Source organism: Melitaea cinxia, chromosome 1 (assembly GCF_905220565.1).
Source record: "Melitaea cinxia chromosome 1, ilMelCinx1.1, whole genome shotgun sequence".
NCBI lineage: Eukaryota > Metazoa > Arthropoda > Insecta > Lepidoptera > Nymphalidae > Melitaea > Melitaea cinxia.
Genome location: NC_059394.1, coordinates 10,755,479 through 10,774,805, shown reverse-complemented (window position 1 = coordinate 10,774,805; position 19,327 = coordinate 10,755,479). Strand labels below are relative to the sequence as shown.

At 32.6% G+C, this 19,327-nt stretch overlaps 1 protein-coding gene across 1 annotated transcript in view; it reads right to left on the bottom strand.

Moving 5' to 3' along the window:
* The window catches only part of LOC123669505 (band 4.1-like protein 4), a 29,555-nt gene extending 24,757 nt beyond the window's left edge, over window positions 1-4,798 (bottom strand). The window contains exon 1 of the mRNA XM_045603114.1: window positions 4,712-4,798. Coding sequence (XP_045459070.1) covers window positions 4,712-4,798 — 87 coding nt within the window. The remainder of the gene's footprint in view (window positions 1-4,711) is intronic.
* Between the last annotated feature and the right edge of the window lie 14,529 nt (window positions 4,799-19,327).

The following is a 19,327-nucleotide window of genomic DNA, read 5'->3' as shown; positions in this document are numbered from 1 at the left end:
TAGTGTAATGTAAAAATATTTATCTGAAGCTATTTAATCTGGTTTTCGACATCGTTTTTATGTAGGCAACGCTAATCTACATATATAATAATGTAACTAAGCGGAAAGACTTCTTTTTGTCTCTTTGTTTGTTTGGATACAATAATTTCATAATTAACTTTGTATTGTTAAAAGTCATGTGAAGCTAAAATTCAGGTTACACCAAGCTACTTGCTAAGTTTTTTTTAAAATGAACACTGCCCTATGAGTTTCGATAGCATAATATATTATCACTTTTTGATATTGCACTGAAGATGTGAAACCCACAGAAGAAAAACATTTTTACAAAGTTTCTAAGTTGTTTTTATAGGAAAAGGCTTAGATTGTTTTATCAGAAATAGAACACGGGTTATATTCGGACCACTGAACTATTGTAAGCTTAATTGGTTGTCGGACCCTTTCTTTAAATGAAAAAATGAGACAATCTCTGAATAAGAGTAACGAAGATTAACATTATAATAACTATATTTATTATAATTAACTAGCGACCCGGCTTCGCACGGGTACAATGCTGATACTAAATATACTACAGAATGTCTTTATTTATAGTGTGAAGCTAGCTTATAGCATGGTTATTAACATAATAACAACAACATTCAAATATGCTGCGTTAGATTACACGTTGTTTCAGAATGTGTTGAACAAATAAAGGTTCACTGCTCGTTCCCCGTAGGTGATAGCGTAATAATACGTAGCCTATATGTTGATCCGACTTCTTAATAATATTCGTGTCAAATTTGAAGTAAATCCATGCAGTACTTTTTGAGTTTATCCCGGACATACATAGAGACAAACAGACAAAAATTCTAAAAACTATATTTTTGGCTCCGGTATCGATTGTAGATCACACCTCAAGTATTCTTAAAAAAAAATATTCAATGTACAGTTTTGTCTTTCCTACCATTTTATTATATGTATAGATTCATCGACGTATCTATAGTTAACATATTGACATTATATACAAAATTAATTTCCTTCCAATAATAACAATTTGACAAAATAAATTACAATTATGAGTCGGTTCATGTGTTCATACGATATATCGACGCAACTGTTTATTGTTAATTTATAATCATTCACAGACCATTCAACGTGTTTTCAATAACACAAACATTATAGGTTTCGGAACGGTTTGTGGGAAAATTGTGAAACGTTCACAAGTATGAATAATAAATGATTTAATAACAGAGTCTGTTTGTTCCGAACAGACCATGTTCAGATCAAAAAACAACAAACGATTTGAAAATCTGGCGGTGATGGCAGTAGGTAAGCGTGCACGCAATAGTAGCCGCGGGCCAGTCTCTCTGCCTTTATGGAACGACAAACAATTCACCGATGGCAGTATTTAATTTTCAAGCTTTTTGTGCCTTATTGCACGTTAATTAAGCCCTAAAGCAAGAATTCATTAATCGTAGTGTAGTTCTTGATTCGTACGTTGGATTACAATAACATAGATACATTATATTTTTATAAAAAGTTGATTTTATGTAGAATGGTAGTTAGTTTTATATAGTGTACCTAACAAAAATAATATATATACAAGGTTATTTGTAACAATATTTATTACTGTTTGAAATCTCGAGCTTCGTTAGATTATCGTGGGTAAGAACTATTTCGAGTAAACTATTTTTCTCAACTTTAATATCAACGTGAGCAACAGGCAATAAAGAAATTAATAAAACAGATACGAAGTATAACGAGATGCACTATGCATCAGACCGTGAAATGTGGTCGACTCAATTTGCAACTGCGACACGGCTCCTTACAGCCTTCACTCTTCTCTTCAGTCTTTAATTAGAGAATAATTATTTTCTTTACTAAGAAAATAGGTCAAATGACAACAACAAATAACAAAAAGTTTTTAAGGATTAATAGTTACAAATAATTAATCATACGAATTTCCTTACTTTTCGTCTTCATAAAAATATAATTTATTACTAATAAATTGAATGAAATGAATGAACGAAATGATGCCACGTTGGCGCAACGGTCAGATCCGTAGATTGTGCCAGTTGCGCTGGCGGTTGCGGGTTCAATCCCCGCACATGACAAACATTTGTATTGGCCAAACAGGTGTTTGCCGTGGTCTGGGTGTTTGTGCAGTCCTTGTTAGTCTCCCCACTGTGCCTCGGAGAGCACGTTAAGCCCTCGGTCCCGGTTGTTATCATGTACACCTGATAGCGATCGTTACTCATAGTAGGAAATATATCCGCCAACCCGCATTGGAGCAGCGTGGTAGATTAAGCTCTGATCCTTCTCCTACAAGGGGTAAGAGGCCTATGCTCAATAGTGGGATATTACAGGCTGAAGCGAAAATTGAATGTAACACAGAACGTTCAATTCTCAATTCTGTTGAAAGCATAAAAATCTCACCAACTATAGATCACTCAAATAAATTGATTCGTAAACATTGATAAGGTTCGCTTAATCACGCAATTTGTTATCGAGTGTAATCACTCTCGTCCCGGCGTGGAATGGCAGTAGTTAGAACAAATAAATCTTTATATATTTGGTAATGTGGAGGGAGAAAAGTTGTCACCGAATCCGCTCGAGACAAATGTCCCTTTGTAGATGGGGAAACTGGAGGAAAAGGACGCGATTTATCTAAAATAACCATACAATTTAGCAGAAACGTCGAACTGTCGTCGCTTCCACTTTACCCGAATTGAACGATTTCAACTCGACATATCTACCAAATTTGTTCGACGAACAAGTTTCCTTAATATTTCAAAGCAAAGTGTTTCTTAGTATCTTACCCTGTTGTCTACTTTATTATTTTTGTCAGTAAAAAGTAATAATATAGGCATATGTTACAAAATTATGGAGATTTTAACTTTCTTCATTTTCTATTGTTATATTTTTTCTCGTATATATCCCTGCTAGTTTATTGGACAAATTGTATTTCACTAATTATAATGCTATAACAAGTTACCAAATGTAATTAACACAAAACAATTACGAATTGATATGGAGGAAACAAATATTAACATACAATTAGGTTTTAACGAGTTGGTTATAGGCATTAATTATTTCTAAATCTATGTCAATTAGGTTCAACAACAAAACTGAGACTGTTCTGAGGGAAACTCTAAATTTATCAATATAGGGTTTAAAATAATTTAATGTCGTTAAACGAGTAGCAACATTACATTATTAAAGAGCCCGTTGGCGCAGTTTGTAGTGACCCTGCTTTCTGCTCCGAGGGTTGTGGGTTCGATTCCCACCCCGAGTCTGGGTGTAATATAAATATTTATTTATACATTTATATATGTATTATTTATAAGTATGTTTATCGAAAAAAAAATATGTAGCCATATACCAGTCGGCTGTTACCTATAACACAAGCATTAAGTTGCTTACTTTAGGAACAGACGACCGTGTGTGTATTGTGTAGATATTTATTTACTTATTATTATTAAAAAGTAGTTTATTTCTAATAGTGCTATTCTTTATCACGATTGTGAAATTATTCGGTGTGAAAGCTACGCAATGTTGTTTAGCGCGATTGACTGCTATATTCATAACATGTCACATATCTCTAAAAATACAAAATTTGCATGTTGAGTAAACAATAAATAAAATTTTTGGTGTTTGCCCGCGGTTAGTACTTCTATTTAATTGTCAATAATATTAAATTCAAAAGCAAAAACAACTTTATTCAAATAGGCCCCATGAGCATTGTAGAGTCATCATTTTACAAATTAAAACTTTAGAAATGATTATATAATAATAATAATACATAACATATACTCGTTTGTTTGTATGTGTTGAAGTCTGGAAGTCTTAAATGTAAAGTACAAAGTATATTTAGTTTAAAAAGTAAACACCTAATAATTTTGTGTTATATTTTTCTGTCTGTTCCAGACATTTTTAATAAATCGTTATTTCTGTGCTTGAAGGTTGCTTGGAAAGGTAAGAGCTAATGCAAATTGGTAAATTTTTATTCTCGATTTGTGCATAAGATACTGTTTCTGTTTTAATGTGTTATATAATAATAGTGAAAATTATCGAGGAAAGCACGCAGGATGCGGCGTACAACGTTTATGGACAACTCTCACATTCGTCATGCGGTGACAATGCCAGCCAAATAGAGTTTAATATTCATAGAGACGACGTACGATTCAGTGAATTCATCGCCCGCGCCTTGGACCCGAGCCCCGCATATAAAAGACCTTCCTTGAGCCCCTGGGTGTACTTCAAATAACTCGTCTCAGAATAGCTGCACTTCAAAAGTGCGGGAACAGAAACGGAAAAAATCCACGCGTTGTTTCATCATACGGCGAAATTGAAAATACCACACCGTCCGTCGGGACGTCCGTCGAAGCAACTAGGCTTTGATATAAGCTTTTCATTTTCTGATATAGGAAAGTATTAAAGAATTTATATGAAAGGTGTTTGGACGGATTTTCTTTACCGTTTTCAAAGTCTTATTTATGGTTGCTATTCTAAGTGCAAGTTTTGTACTCATTAACAACTTGACATCCGTTTGCTTTTCTCATATGAGTCCATAGTCTTATAACTAGTTTTTTGAATCTTAAAAAAATCTGAACCATACGTCACGAGAACGAACAAGCTACTTCTTCATTTTAAGAATAGGTGTTTGTATTGTATAGGTGGTACAGAATATTTGCATTTCCAAAAGATTTACGTTTGCTATGATTAATAATATTACCTGCATCTCATGAAGCAGTTCTCTGTCATCAAGCAGAACCACGCGACAAGCCAGTGTGCGCGGCGCTGGACAGAGGCATTCCATCATCTTGCCGACTTTTCAGCATCCGCTAGAAAAAAAATACAGTATTAGAAATTAGGATGCATTTTAGTCATGAAAAATACTAAACAAAAAATTTTTTGCCGTTTTTAACAAAATATAATTGATATAACATTTATAATTTATTTTAAATTTATGCTAAAGGCAGTTATAATATTTTGTACTCTGAGTAGATGTGATATTGTTATCTTATACGCAGATACTTCTATACATTGCTATTCACTCCACAAATCTAGAAGTTGTTTGGAGGCAATTACTGAGTTATTTGCAACGAGACTCTATAGCAAAATCACCAAAGGGTTTGTCGAAACCAAATATATCCTCGTTAAAAGTTAGTCCGGAGCGAGCGCAGTGCGTTCACTGTTTTAACAATTTTATTTTAATTAGTAACGCGCCCTCTCTAATAGGCGAATTTGATTTGACGGATTTTTGCCCACGCTTACAATTACGCTGCGCGTATTGACTGACTTCCATTCTACCGAGCCGCGGATTTCAAAGTTAAATCAACTTTTTTAAATTAACGCTTTACACGTGTGTCGTTCGATTGCTGATTTTGAGTTTCATTACTAGCAACCTCTTTGATAAACATATAAAGCATAAATACAATTAAAATATTTTATAATACACAAATAATACACAATATACTACGATTAGAACCATAAAATTTCTAATTAAATACGTAACAACAATATAAAGATTAAATATACGCCTAAATAAATAAAATGTCCATAAGTAGTTAAAAGATATATGGGCACAAGAAATCACCGTGAAAAGAATTTAGTGCATGGCTTAACTTCTAACGAGTAAAACTTAGAAACAAACAACAAAGACGCGATACGAACAATTAATCCAAACGACCCCGACGAAGATTAGTGCTCCATCTATTGACCCCACAAACACATAGAAAACATTTTCCCGTTTTTGTCCGATCGGAAAACAAAAAGAAGATTTGCGATTGACAACGTAACTTTTAGCCGGACGCTGATGTAGCCGGTCGGAGGTCACTATTTAATCACAGAGTGGATACGTCGGTGGCTCTGAAACTCTTAAATCCTTGTAACTAACGAACTAGTTTCGTTACAAAGAAATGATATTGTGTATTTTTTTATTATTATAAGAGAGTCTATTGTGTAGAAACAATTAAATTCATAGAAGATGCGCTGTTTTAGTTATAAGTATATACGGGAAGTCTGCGTTGATGAAACAATGCATCAGAAACAGAGTCTATCACATTAATACAGTTTAACAATTATCATTCACGTTCCCACGTACACGCCATGGGAAATAGCGTGTATCGGTAAAACGAACTCAATTTTAATGTTTCTTCAATAAACACACTGTAAATAATATGTGAACGAGTACAAAATTTCAGGCATGTGTTATTTAAATTTTGTTAAACTCTGTATTATATTCTAAAGTTTCATTCTTGAAGAAAAAAATATTTACGCATATAAGGATTTGCGTCTGATGTAAATTTGAAGCAACCTAGCGCAGAAAGTTTATCGATGCCAAAATCGTTGACTATTCGGTTTAGGTAATCTTTTTCAACATTAGGCCGTTTCGGCTAGGTTAGGATTTAAAAAGTATACTACTCAATTACAATCCCATTTGTATTTAGCATTCCTACTTACATGGATTATTTAACATGGATTTTATATCACGTTCATCGCATTCAGCCTGTAATATTCCACAGCTGGGCATAGGACCCTTTTTTTAGTAGGAGAAGAATTGGAGCTTAATGCACCATGCTGCTGACATATTTCTTACTATGAGTAACGATCGCTATCAGGTATTTATGATAACAACCGGGACCGACGGCTTAACGTGCTCTCCGAGGCACGGTGGGGAGATCCCAAAGGACAGACATCCAAACATTTAAATTTAATTTGAATTTTAATTTGAATATTTATACAAATACAAATATCATTCCCGAGCGGGAATCGAAACCGCATACCGTCGGCGATTTAGGCTACTAATCGCAAAACTACACCAGAGCGGTTGATTTTTAACCGACTTCAAAAAAGGAGGAGGTTACTCAATTCGACCGTATATATATTTTTTTATGTATGTTCGGGGATAACTTTGTCGTTTATGAACCGATTTTGATAATTCTTTTTTTGTTGGAAAGGAGATATCCCCGGTGTGGTACTATGATAAGGAAACCAGGATCTGATGATGGGATCCCAAAAAATCTCGATTTTTTTTCCTCGGGAAACTCTCGAAAATCTGCATTTTTACCGGGTGTACCGATTTTAATAATTTTTAATTTAATCGAAAGCCGATGTTTATCATGTGGTCACATTTAAATTTCATCGAGATCTGATTACAACTTTTGGAGTAATCTTTGATAATGCGCATTTGCTTGACTATTTTTTCATCTACCTACGTTGTATATTACTTGTCGATATAATTGAAGTCGGTTTTTTTTTCGTTTGCCTGCAAACACAATTATATATGTAAATGGTTTATTATTAGTTAAACGAAAACAGTAAACATTTTATTTTATCTTGTTGTAGAATTCTATTCTGTCATCTACTTAGAAGTAACGTTTTACGCAAAGAAAGCGTTGATTTATTGCTGGATATTTTAGGAGAAACATGGCCGTGTATGTTTGAGTTTATGGTTTGTCTTTAATGTTACACTCCTCACTAAAATAAAATTAACAAAACATCTTATTACTTTTCTCGCTTTTTCATATGATTATACCTATTATATAGTAAATATATTGATTATTTTTTGATTTATATATTAATAGTAATTTTTCCTTTCATTTTCGTTGGATTCTCTTCCTTTTCCAATGGGTTTCATCCTACTATTTTTTTTTCAATTTTTACCATTTTCAGAGGCTAATAGCATTGATCTATAGGTACTTCGACATCAATGAGGTCTTCTCTTCGTTTAAAATCGTAAACTGATTCTATTATAACCGATAAAGATGTTGTGCTAAATAGTACGGTATAATTTACCGTTATAACTATTTTTGTGTTTTTTAAATGTGTATAAATTAACTCTCTCGTTAAAATGCAGTAAATAGAAGAAAATAGTGTTATATTTTAAATGTTATTCAATTAAAAACTAGTTATGTATTTATTTTAAATAATTATATTTGTTTTGATTTTAGTATTATAAAGTTGTTGCTTGTATATATGTAATGTTGTTGTGTGTTTTTAGTTCTGTAGTAAGTTTCTTCTACGTGAGCAAAGATAGCGTGTTTTGTGTAAACAAAATGTGGGAAGCGATTTTTAAGCATTATGTGCATTTTATATAATGATAAATATGTAGAAAGGTAAGAACATAAACTAAATCTTATATAGTATATGGTTCGGACTTTTAGGTTAAGGGACACGGGAACATTAACGTAGGTTACATCGCCGGTGGACCGAATCTATAGAAGTCGATGCTACCCTACTCACCCGATAATTACTGGCCAACAAGAACTAAAATAAACATAAAAATAATCCTAAACAGTACTTAGAACCACATAAGGGCCATGTCATCACAAGCAAAAAAGGTAGAAGCCCAGCTAAATAGCTACAGGTTAGCTAGTAATAAAACAAAATAGGTAACATTCGCAGTGAACGGAATAAAGTTAACCTTAACGTTATAATTCAACCAAATCGAGCTGTAAAAAAATTCGTTTCATTAACCGTATCATCGAGTTACGTGCGTTACCGCTTTGATATTGATCAATAGTTCTTTGCAGATACAAAGTAAAATCTGCTTTTAATGTGTACAATCTAAACGCCTTATCGTTATTTTATTTAATTGATATTTAAACAATCTTTCGAATTGACGTTTTTCATTATTTAAACTACCACTAATAACATTAGTATTTTACACGCTAAATAATTGTAAAAATATGTACAGTTTCTAGAAAGGTAGATAAACTAAGAGAGTGAAAACTCTTTTTTCTTTTTACCAAGTTTTTACACTTTGAAGTGCGAATAATATTGAAAAAGCATTCTTAAAATTCCTCAATGTTTTTTCTTGTTTAAAATATTCAAAATTGTGCAAAATGTATGCAAACAACGTCAAAAACTGTTTTCATTCAAAATATGTTAAATAGTATTTAAATTCTAATATTCCAATTTGTTAGTATCTAGACGCTACTATTGTTTAAATTAACTCAATTTATATATTTTTAGAATAGCTGTATATATGATACTAGCTGTGCCCGCGGCTTCGCCCGCGTTGACATCGGTGTGTCACAAAGTTTTCCCGGCAAACTTCCTGCGAAGCTCTCATAAAAATCGGCTTAACCGTTCCGTAAACCTTCCTCTTGAAGCCGTCTCTCCATTGGTGAATTCGCATGAAAATCCGTTCAGTAGATTTTAAGGGAATCGATCACATACACTTTTGGGGACTTTGTTTTATAATACACTAACTGTTGCCCGCGATTACGTCCTCGTGGTTATGAAGATATGTATTACTATTAAGATGTTTAACGCAAATTATTTTTTTATTTCAGTCACTTGAAATGCTTATCAAACTGAGTAACTTTTTAAAAGGCACAATTTGGTATAATTTAATAGTTATTTTTATAGAACCTCTCTATACACCACATTTTTTGTTTTATTTTCAGGCTGTATATGTTTCATACAAACTATCAACCCCAATTAAACCCCCTTAGCGATGGAATATCGTAAAATCCGTTCTTAGCGGACGTCTGCTAACTATAATCTACATCCCTGCCAAACTTTATCTTTGTCCAACCTGGATGGATGGACCATCCAGCGGTTTTTGAGTTCTCGTGATGAGTGAGTCAGTGACCTTTCTCTTTTATATATATAGATTACGATGCCTTATTTTGACACCTCCTCACCATCTACAGAGCATACATATTAAATTTCAAGTCTCTTACTACAAAAACATAGGACTTTGGTACAAACTTCTAACCCCCGTTTTATCCCCTTAGGGGTCGAGTTTCGTAATATCTTCTTAGCAGATGTTTACGCCCTATAAGGAACCTACCTGCCAAATTTCAAGTTTGTAGCTGTTATAGTTTCGGAGATTTCTTGATGAGGGAGTCAACTTACCATCCCCCGTTTTAACCCCAAAAAGGAGTTGATTTCTAAAGATACATTATTTGGACACCTTCTCACCATCTAAAGAGCGTACATTTTAAAATTCAAGTCTCTTACTTCAAAAACATAGGACTTTCATACGAATTTCCAACACCCGTTTTACCCCCTTAGGGGTCGAATTTTGTAAAATCTGATCTTAGCAAACGTCTACGCTCTATAAGGAGCATATTTGTTAAATTTCAAGTTTGTCGGTGTTATAGTTTCGGAGATTTCGTGATGAGTGAGTAAACCTACCATCCCCCGTTTTAACCCCAAAAGGGAGTTGATTCCTAAAGATACATTATTTGGACACCTTCTCATCATCTATAGAGCAAACATTTTAAATTTCAAGTCTCTTACTTCAAAAACATGGGACTTTCACACAAACTTCCAACCCCCGTTTTACCCCTTTAGGGATTGAATTTCGTAAAATCCGTTCTTAGCGGATGTCTACGTCCTATAAGGAGCCTACTTGCCAAATTTCAAGTTTGTAGGTGTTATAGTTTCGGAGATTTCGTGATGAGTGAGTGACCTTTCGCTTTTATATATATTATAGATTATAGATTATAGATTATAGATTATAGATTATAGATTATAGATTATAGATTATAGATTATAGATTATAGATTATAGATTATAGATTATAGATTATAGATTATAGATTATAGATTATAGATTATAGATTATAGATTATCTATATTGTAATAGACAATCTACGCGGTTTCACTTGAGGTTACATTTATTTTATTTGTTATCTAAAATGAATTCAAAATGAGACCAGACTTAGAGTATTAGTGCATGTAAATAAACTTGTTTTTAAAAGGCTTTTATCTTCAGCGGCTTGAAATATGCCTTATTTAACGGTTTTTAGAATTTTGTGAAATTGTGTTGTATATGCACTGAAAATGATCTAATTTTTCAAATAAAATGTCATTTAGATTGTCACTATTTTTTTTACTTTAACGATAAAAGAATAATTTCCTCACTTGTTAATATTTACTTTAAAATATTTTTTAAAAATATTTAAAATAAATTACCTATTATTCTTTTGTATTAAATATAGTTTCTTTATGACTTACAATATGCATTATTATTGTTGATGGCTCACAAAAATATATAATATAAAAAAAAGAAAAAAAAAGAATAGAAAATAACACTTTCATTAATAATGCTTTTTCTGTTACTTCATTTTGGTAGAGACGTTGCTTGTAAAATAAATAGAGTACATCACGACCTCTATAAGTAAAACAAGATTTAACACGCAACTTTCACCGGAAGATAAAAATACATCATAACTAATGTTTTACCAATATCTCTCACCACACCACAAGAGTACTCGCAATACATCACATTAACCAACCGACAGTAATAAAAATGGTGTGAATGACTGACGATAATATTCCACAGATCATTACACCATGCAAATCACCATGACGAACTACGACTCCCACAGGAAGATTAAGATAAGATTTGTTCTTACAATGGCAGTACTATTATTAAAGTATAATTGTAGGAATTTTATATCTTATTAATGTTTGGAAAGTGAGAAGTCGCAATTATTCATAATAAAGATTTGATTGATCAACGGTTTCTTGAAATTATCGTATGAATGTAAAAAAATGTTTAAATTTACAAATTAAAAAAAAAAAAACAGTAAAAAACCAATTCAACTCACGTATCCGAAAAATATATACTGTTGTTGTTTATTTTATTTAATGAAAGAAAAAATATATTATGTTGTATATCTCCCTAGTACCTAATTATTTCATAAAAAAATTATAGAAATCTTGCTGATCCGGTGAACCTCGTTCCGTCATAGCTTATTATTTTGTAAACATGTCGATTTTTTTTAAATTTTCTTTTATACCACATACCACATGGTAAGCACGAGTTTTCGTTTTAAAAAATAATCATCAAAATTGGTAAACAGAGTAAAAAATACAGTAGATTTGAGTGCCTGCTTTTTCAAATCTGTTGAAAATTTGACATTTTTACCTGTTATTCAACGAATCAAGATGACGTGTTATCCAATTTTATATGCCTTTTATTTATAGTAATATTTAGGTGTAGACGAAGGCGCGAGCGGACGCTTTCGCATGCCGTCACGTGCTCACAGTGCGCATACTAATGTAGCATTCTACTTCGAAGACAAAACTCACCATTGTAAACTTTGTAAACTTACGTTCACCGGTCAAGAGTAATAGTTCACTTGACATGCTAATTAAACTAGCGGATTTTTGTGGATTTATTGTTAAATGTTTCTCTTTCGTTCTATTTTAGTTGCAGAATGAATAAAGTGATTCAATTGAAATTGATGTTTTAATATAATATACCAATACAATTTCGTGGACATAAATTAGTAATAAGTATAAAAATATGTTGTTAATTACGCATCGCATTCAGCATGTAACATCCCACAGCTGGGTATAAACATTTTTCTCCATGTAGGAGAAATATTGGAGCTTAATCCACCACACTGCTCCACTGCGGGTTGGCGGATATGCTACCTACTATGAGTAATATACCTATACGCTTTCAGGTATTTATGATAACAACTGGAACCGATAGCTTAACGTGTTCTCCAAAGCACGGTGGGGAGACCCACAAGGATAGACATCCAAAACCGAAAATAAATATTTGTATAAACACAAATATTTATCCCGAGCGGGAATCGAACCCGTAAATCGTCGGTGTTTTAAGCGACTACTAGCACCACTACACCAGAGCGGTTGTCAATTACTTTAATTTATTATGTATGTTAATAAACGTTTATGTCAAATTATGTGTTCGTAACATCTGCCTGTAATATAATAATACATAATGATGTCTCATTACAATGACTTGAAATGCGGATTTTGTACGCTGTCAATCAAAACCCGTTACAAGGCAATGACAAGTAAATACGTTGACGAATGCCAACATATACACCGTCATAATACTTGTCATGTTAAGTATTTGTTTATTAAGTTCTGTGGAAAAGCTGACTGTATTAAGAAATTTCGTCAGAATCAGATATAACGAATAACAGAGTTTTGTTAAAATTCGATAAACTCCGATTGATTTTTTTAGCTGCAAATGTCTAACGCAGGTGAAACTACGGTTGACTTTTAGCTTAATAACTAATAAGTTAATATAAATACATATATAAAACTTAACTGTGTTCATTATTTAGATAATTGTGACTAAAATAAAGTTAACTGTAACAATCTTAGATTTCGATATTGAAACTTTACTTGTCTTTAAACAAATAAATAAATAAAATGTGCGATTTTATACAATTAACTTAAAAAGTTATCAGCTACATATATGTAGTAAGGCAATTAATTTAGGAATTTCATCAATATCATCAAAGAATTAATTCACACTGTCGCTGTGAAAAAAACGAGTGTGCACACAAGACTGAAGTAAAATTTACGAAACGTAACTCTCTCTTTCTCTCTTTCTATCTTCATTAACTTATATCTCCCTCTCAACTTCCATTCGCCTCGCCCGATCACACTTTTTTTAATGCTCTTGTCACGCATTCAACAGCTTAGTCAAACGTGTGTAAAGAAATTTAACATCAAAAACATGATACAAAAACCGTTTCCTTGCAAAAGTGTACCTACTCAGTGCAAAGTAATAATTCTGGAGATGTTTCGAAGTAACGTAATTTTCGAGGCGTAAGATAAGTAAGTCCCTACGCAAAACAAAAGACAGAGTAAATACCTACACAGTTTGCGAGGCAAAGCTGGATCTCAATGAGCATCTCAGAAGTAATTCAAAATGAGCAACTTAATAAATGTACAGAATAATATATTTGTCATTGTGACTCACGTATTTTGTCGGTGTGCTTATCCCTAGAAGAGATTTCTTCCAGCATACCCGAATAGGAACTTATTTAACGTAAAGGTGATAAAGATATCGGATTTTGGAGCCTTTATTGTCTCGAATTATGAAATTGAACTGACTGCGACTGACTCAGCTCAAATTGTATAAAAGGTAATAAGTCGCGTGCAACATCGTGAGTGCCGTATACGACGTACCTATATTGTTAAAAAGGTGTACGTATACATTCACGCATAGACAGTATATTCTCGAGACAGACTGGGAGGTAAATGAATAAATGGATATACCTACGTTTAATTAGGTTCGTGGACACTAATGTTCCGACTTCGCAATTAAGTAGATTCGAAGAGAATTGTCTGATGTCTGTGTCTTTATTTAGTTTTGTTATATAATAAATTAATAATGTTTTTTTTATATATGAACTGAATAAATTTGGTAATACAATGGATATTTTTAAAACTCTAGTATTAAAGACAAGAGAAAAATGAAAAAAATAGGTACAGCCTATAAAAACACTGTTCCGTGAGGCCATAAGTCAACGGACGTGCGTTTTTTACCAACATAACAGAATTTTAACAACGTTTATTGTCTTATTTTAATTTTAAATACAGACTTCCTTCTGAGGAATACAGTAATATAAAAGTTAAAATATTTTTGTAGTACCAATATATAATTTTATCTTTATACAAAGTAAAAAGTTATGCTGGACATGTATTAAAACCAATATAGACCTTGAAATAAACTTAACAGATGACTCGGATAAAAGTGCTTACTTGGAAAAGATCCAAAAAGCAAAGCTTGCGAATTGCTTGCAAATTATATAATGTTGGCGACATATGTCGTACACTGTTAAACTACGAAAAGTGCCAAAGAATTTTAAAAAGGGAATGGAAAGACACTCGGGAACATTAAATTTAAGAGAAACACAGTCGAATGAGTCAGAAATAATGTATTCTGACTACAAAATCCTGACGGTTTCGACAAAGAGGTTAAGCATTTTGGTTCCCCAAATTATTAGGTACATTTATTATTAAGAGTAATTTCTCAAGTCTAAAATTACCTCAGGTAGCTCGCGGCGATCTCGCTCTCATAACAATCAGAGGAGCTGAGATCAAACGGAGCACGTGAAGGCTTACCTTCTCTGTTGCTACCACGCCCACTATTTAAAATTTTTCAACTCACCTGGGAATTAACTAGTCCGTTGCCTTATTCATTATAGAGTAGAGAAGTTATTCTATAATAATGAATTGAATTTTAATATATTTTGACGTCGAATATAATGAAATACTTTTCGTTTATTCCTTTATTATTAAATAAAAGTTCATTTTTTACCACTGAGATTTCATAAAAGTTTTATAAGTCGGATTTCATTTATTGATTATACTTACCAGTTTAATTAGAAGTTTAAACGATTGTAGAATAAAAGTCTATAGACTCTAGCGTTAAAATCGTTTTTAGGCTATTCACAGATAATTAATTTATAGGCTACAAATGAAATTTAAAAGCTGCTTTGCCGAGAGGATATATGATACTTCTCATTTGGGAGGTATTAATATGAGCGTTAATTAAAAAGTTGCAATTATAATATAAGGATTCTCAGTCGAGTACGTGTATAACGGCTGACGGCTCTAAATGGAATTTTAATAACGACCATTTTGCCGAGAGAACATTAGGATATGAACCGTGTACGAGCGTGAGATCTAAAGCACCCCACTGAAATCCCGTGTTCAAGATTAATTGTTTTTATTAGTTATGAATGGGCGTTCGTATTACACAGCGGAGCGACATTGATTTAAAGTTATTTTTAAATCAAGGAAATTTTAATTATAAGTTAGCAATACTTAGCTTGTTAATCAGGTAAATATTCTCAGGAAATATAAAATATTTTATTTTAGTTAAAGAAAGACTAAGTAAATTAAAATATATATACATTATAATACATACGACTGCTCAAAAACAAAATAACTTGTAATTGTAAAACATCCAATGCAAAGCGCTTCACCTGCGAGTGAGCAACTAACGAAGAACTCTCTAAAGCTGATCTGTATTCACTCCTTTGTGATATAAAAGCGTTCCTTTCACACCAAAATGCCTCTTAATTAAATGCGATCGTCGCAAATTCGCCTAAACTTTCGCGACAATGAGCAGAATATCGTTTCACTGAGTACAAATGCTACACCCATACAAGATTCTATTAAATAATGACTAAACTTTGAGAATCCGTGATGATTCTTAAAGCGTAGCGTGAAGCGGATGAAGAGATATTAGTTCGATTCCTATTCTAAGTTTCTGACCGCAACTGTTCGTGACGGTTCTCGACTGGGAAAGTGGGAACTAAGTATTGACTTAGTGGTCCAGTGTTGCGTGCAAGTCGGTTTAGACTTGCATTGTACTGAACGATCGGATAAAACAATTACAATACAGTTCACATTATATCGTCTCTTGCTATATTATATTCTTACATGTGTCTCCTATCTGACATCTTAATTCTGAACAATAATTGTGTTTACTCGTTAACGAAAATGAACCGACTCTAATTTCATCTAAAAAATAGTGAATTAAATATGCATTATTAGGAATAACTCAAAAAGTATTCGTTAGGTCTTGGTCAAATTTAAATAGAATCGTGCGACCAGCTTCAACTTTCGATTACAAAAAGAATCATCAAAATCGGTACCCATTAAAAAGTTATGAAGTAACACTCATAAAAAAATGCAGTCAAATTAAGAACCCCTTTTTTAAGTCGTAAATTGATTAGGTTTAATAGTTTTTACAATAGTTTATCCTCGTTGTCTTCCCGTGAAGTACTATACAGTATATATGTAACAACATACTCCGTGATTATTGGAACAGGAGCGCTTTGACGGCCACGATTCAATCTGGTAATCGGAAATGGGCATTGTGCAACAAAGGCTCCATTGTCCGCGACGGCCTCACCGCTCTGCGTGGCCGAATGGACGCGAATATTCATGACCAAGTACGAATCATTCACTCATACATACCCGTACGTTACTCGTAATTCGGTGCGTTGGATGCTGGTTACGATGCGACTAATCAATAAAGCGTTACATGAATTTGTAAATATATTTAATTGTATTCTTAGTTTAATATTTTTAAATATTTCAGTGCTCGGAAATCCAGTGTATATTTAGAACTAAGTTAAAAATAAAATGTATATTGAATCATCTTCATCATCAAAGTTAATGCCAATTCCACTGTTCGTGTTTATGTAGAATTATTAATTTGAAGTAAAAACGAAATAAAGGAAAACCCTAAAATAATAATGTCTATTAAATATTCTTTTTTAAAATAATTTATCTATACAAATAAATAAAATTGGAGTGTCTGTTTGTAATATTAAAATAACCGCTTTTTACTAAATGTATACACGGTACATATACCAAAATGACATTTTACGATTTTTGTCTGTCTTTCTGTCTGTCTGTTTGTTTGTTCCAGCTAATCTCTGAAACGGCTAGACCGATTTTGACGGCACTTTCATTGACATATAGCTGACGTAATAAGGAGTAACATATGATACTTTTATTTTAGAAATTTATTTATCTTAAAACTCTGCGAACTGAACAATAACTTTTGTGCTTTCGCGGGCACAGCTAGTTATGAATATAAATACAAACCGAAACAATAGAAAAAAATTTAATAGGTTTTTTTTTTATAATTAACTTCGTTACATACTTACATTAAGAATTTAACCTTATTATATTAATCATTAAGAGCATTACTTGTTTGTAATACACCCCTTTACCGATTTTCAATCATAAAATTAAGAACGGTACAAAACAAACATCTGTTGTGTCAAATTATTTTCATGTTGCTTCGTAATCCATCTTAAAAAGTCCACTAATAATACTTAAATAAAATAAAATAAAATCAAATCAAAAATAACTTTATTCAAATAGGCCCCAAGAGCACTTTCGTACCGTCATTTTACAAAAATTAAATTTTAAAGTGATTCATTCGTTTTTAAAAGTAAAGCTACCACCGATTCGGAATATAGATTCTGCAGAGAAGAATCGGCAAGCAAATCTGCAGTAACTCTTTTGAAAATAATACATAGACTGTGTTTAAGTACAAAATTAGTAATATCTTGCATGAAATACAGCGCCACTAATTCCACACATCAATCTAACATTTAGGTTACAAATATGAATTAGGTTAGGTCGTAATGTCTGTCTTTTGCCCACCAATAAAGGACGTTACGGATTGTAATAAATTAGAAACTGACGACATTCAAAATATAACGATGACATATGAAACGGTTGAATGTAGCATTTATTATTTATAAACAAAAAACTGAGTTAGGGTACAGTAGGAAATATCCTGCTCAAATCTGCAGTAGCCCGACTAGGCAATTACCTTGATCTTAGAGAAGATCACAGCCAAATAATACTTCTTTCAAGCAGTGCTATTTTCCTGTGGTCAGTAAGATGGCCAGAAAGAAAAAAACATTTGTAATATTGAAAACTATCTCACAAACACACAAGTTCAAAGAATATTTTTGCATTAAAGCAAAAGAAAATTAACATGAAAGTATTATAATACTTTCATATTTCACATTTTTGTCGACTTATGGCACTATTAATTTGCCTGCTATCCTTTAAATATTTCCTGAAAAGTTTTGCTTATTCTCTTGGACAAAAGAGTCAAGGAAAAACTTGAAGTGGTTGGTGCTCAGATCGAATTGCGGTTTTCGTCCTTATCGAGAATAAGAAGATACTTGACCGTAACTAAATTCGTCTAGCGCGAACCCTTAGATTATCGTAAATAACGAATTGTATGTTTCTTAATTTAATTGTGCGAGAACCATCCATCGTTTTTATTTTATTATAATTTTTTTAACAATCTAAGCAGACATTAAAATCACACAAAAGAAGTATACAGTAAACGATTTCAACAGAATGCAAAGGCGATCAACACTGATAGCGAATTCTTACAATTAATCCTTTAAGACGTAAAGTAAATATTGGTAACAGTACATGATATAACAATACAATTGACACGCACGAAAAACTTTAAGTATATTATAATACTAGTTTCTGCCCGTGACTTTGTCTGCGTGCAATAGGGACAATTCATGACATGACTGTTTACACAGCGCACGTAGCAGAAACTCTCAAAAGGAAAAAAGACCCCAATTTTGGAACATTCTTCATTGGTGCTTTGCTTCTATTAGTCTTAGCGTGATGATATATATAGCCTATAGCCTTCTTCAATAAATATCAAACACTGGAAGAATTTTACAAATCTGCAAACTATCCTCCTAAATTCACACATAACAATATTGTCTATGTCAAGGGCGATGATATATGTAACGCTTTAAACAAGTTTTTCGAAAGTGTTTTTTTAAGACCTCAGGGAGCAAACCTTACAACAGCTATTACCTTTACTAACTCTAGTAGTGACTGTTTGTCCAAAATTAATATTAACAAACATAATGTTTTGAAAATTTTACGAACTATAGACACAAGTAAAGGTGTAACGGTATCACGCCATTGTTTTTCGTTTCTTGTGCTGACAGCCTCTATTACCTTATTGCAATATTGTTTGACATGTCACTACAACAAGGAATTTTTCCTGATGCCTGGAAAAAAGCCCAAATTGTTCC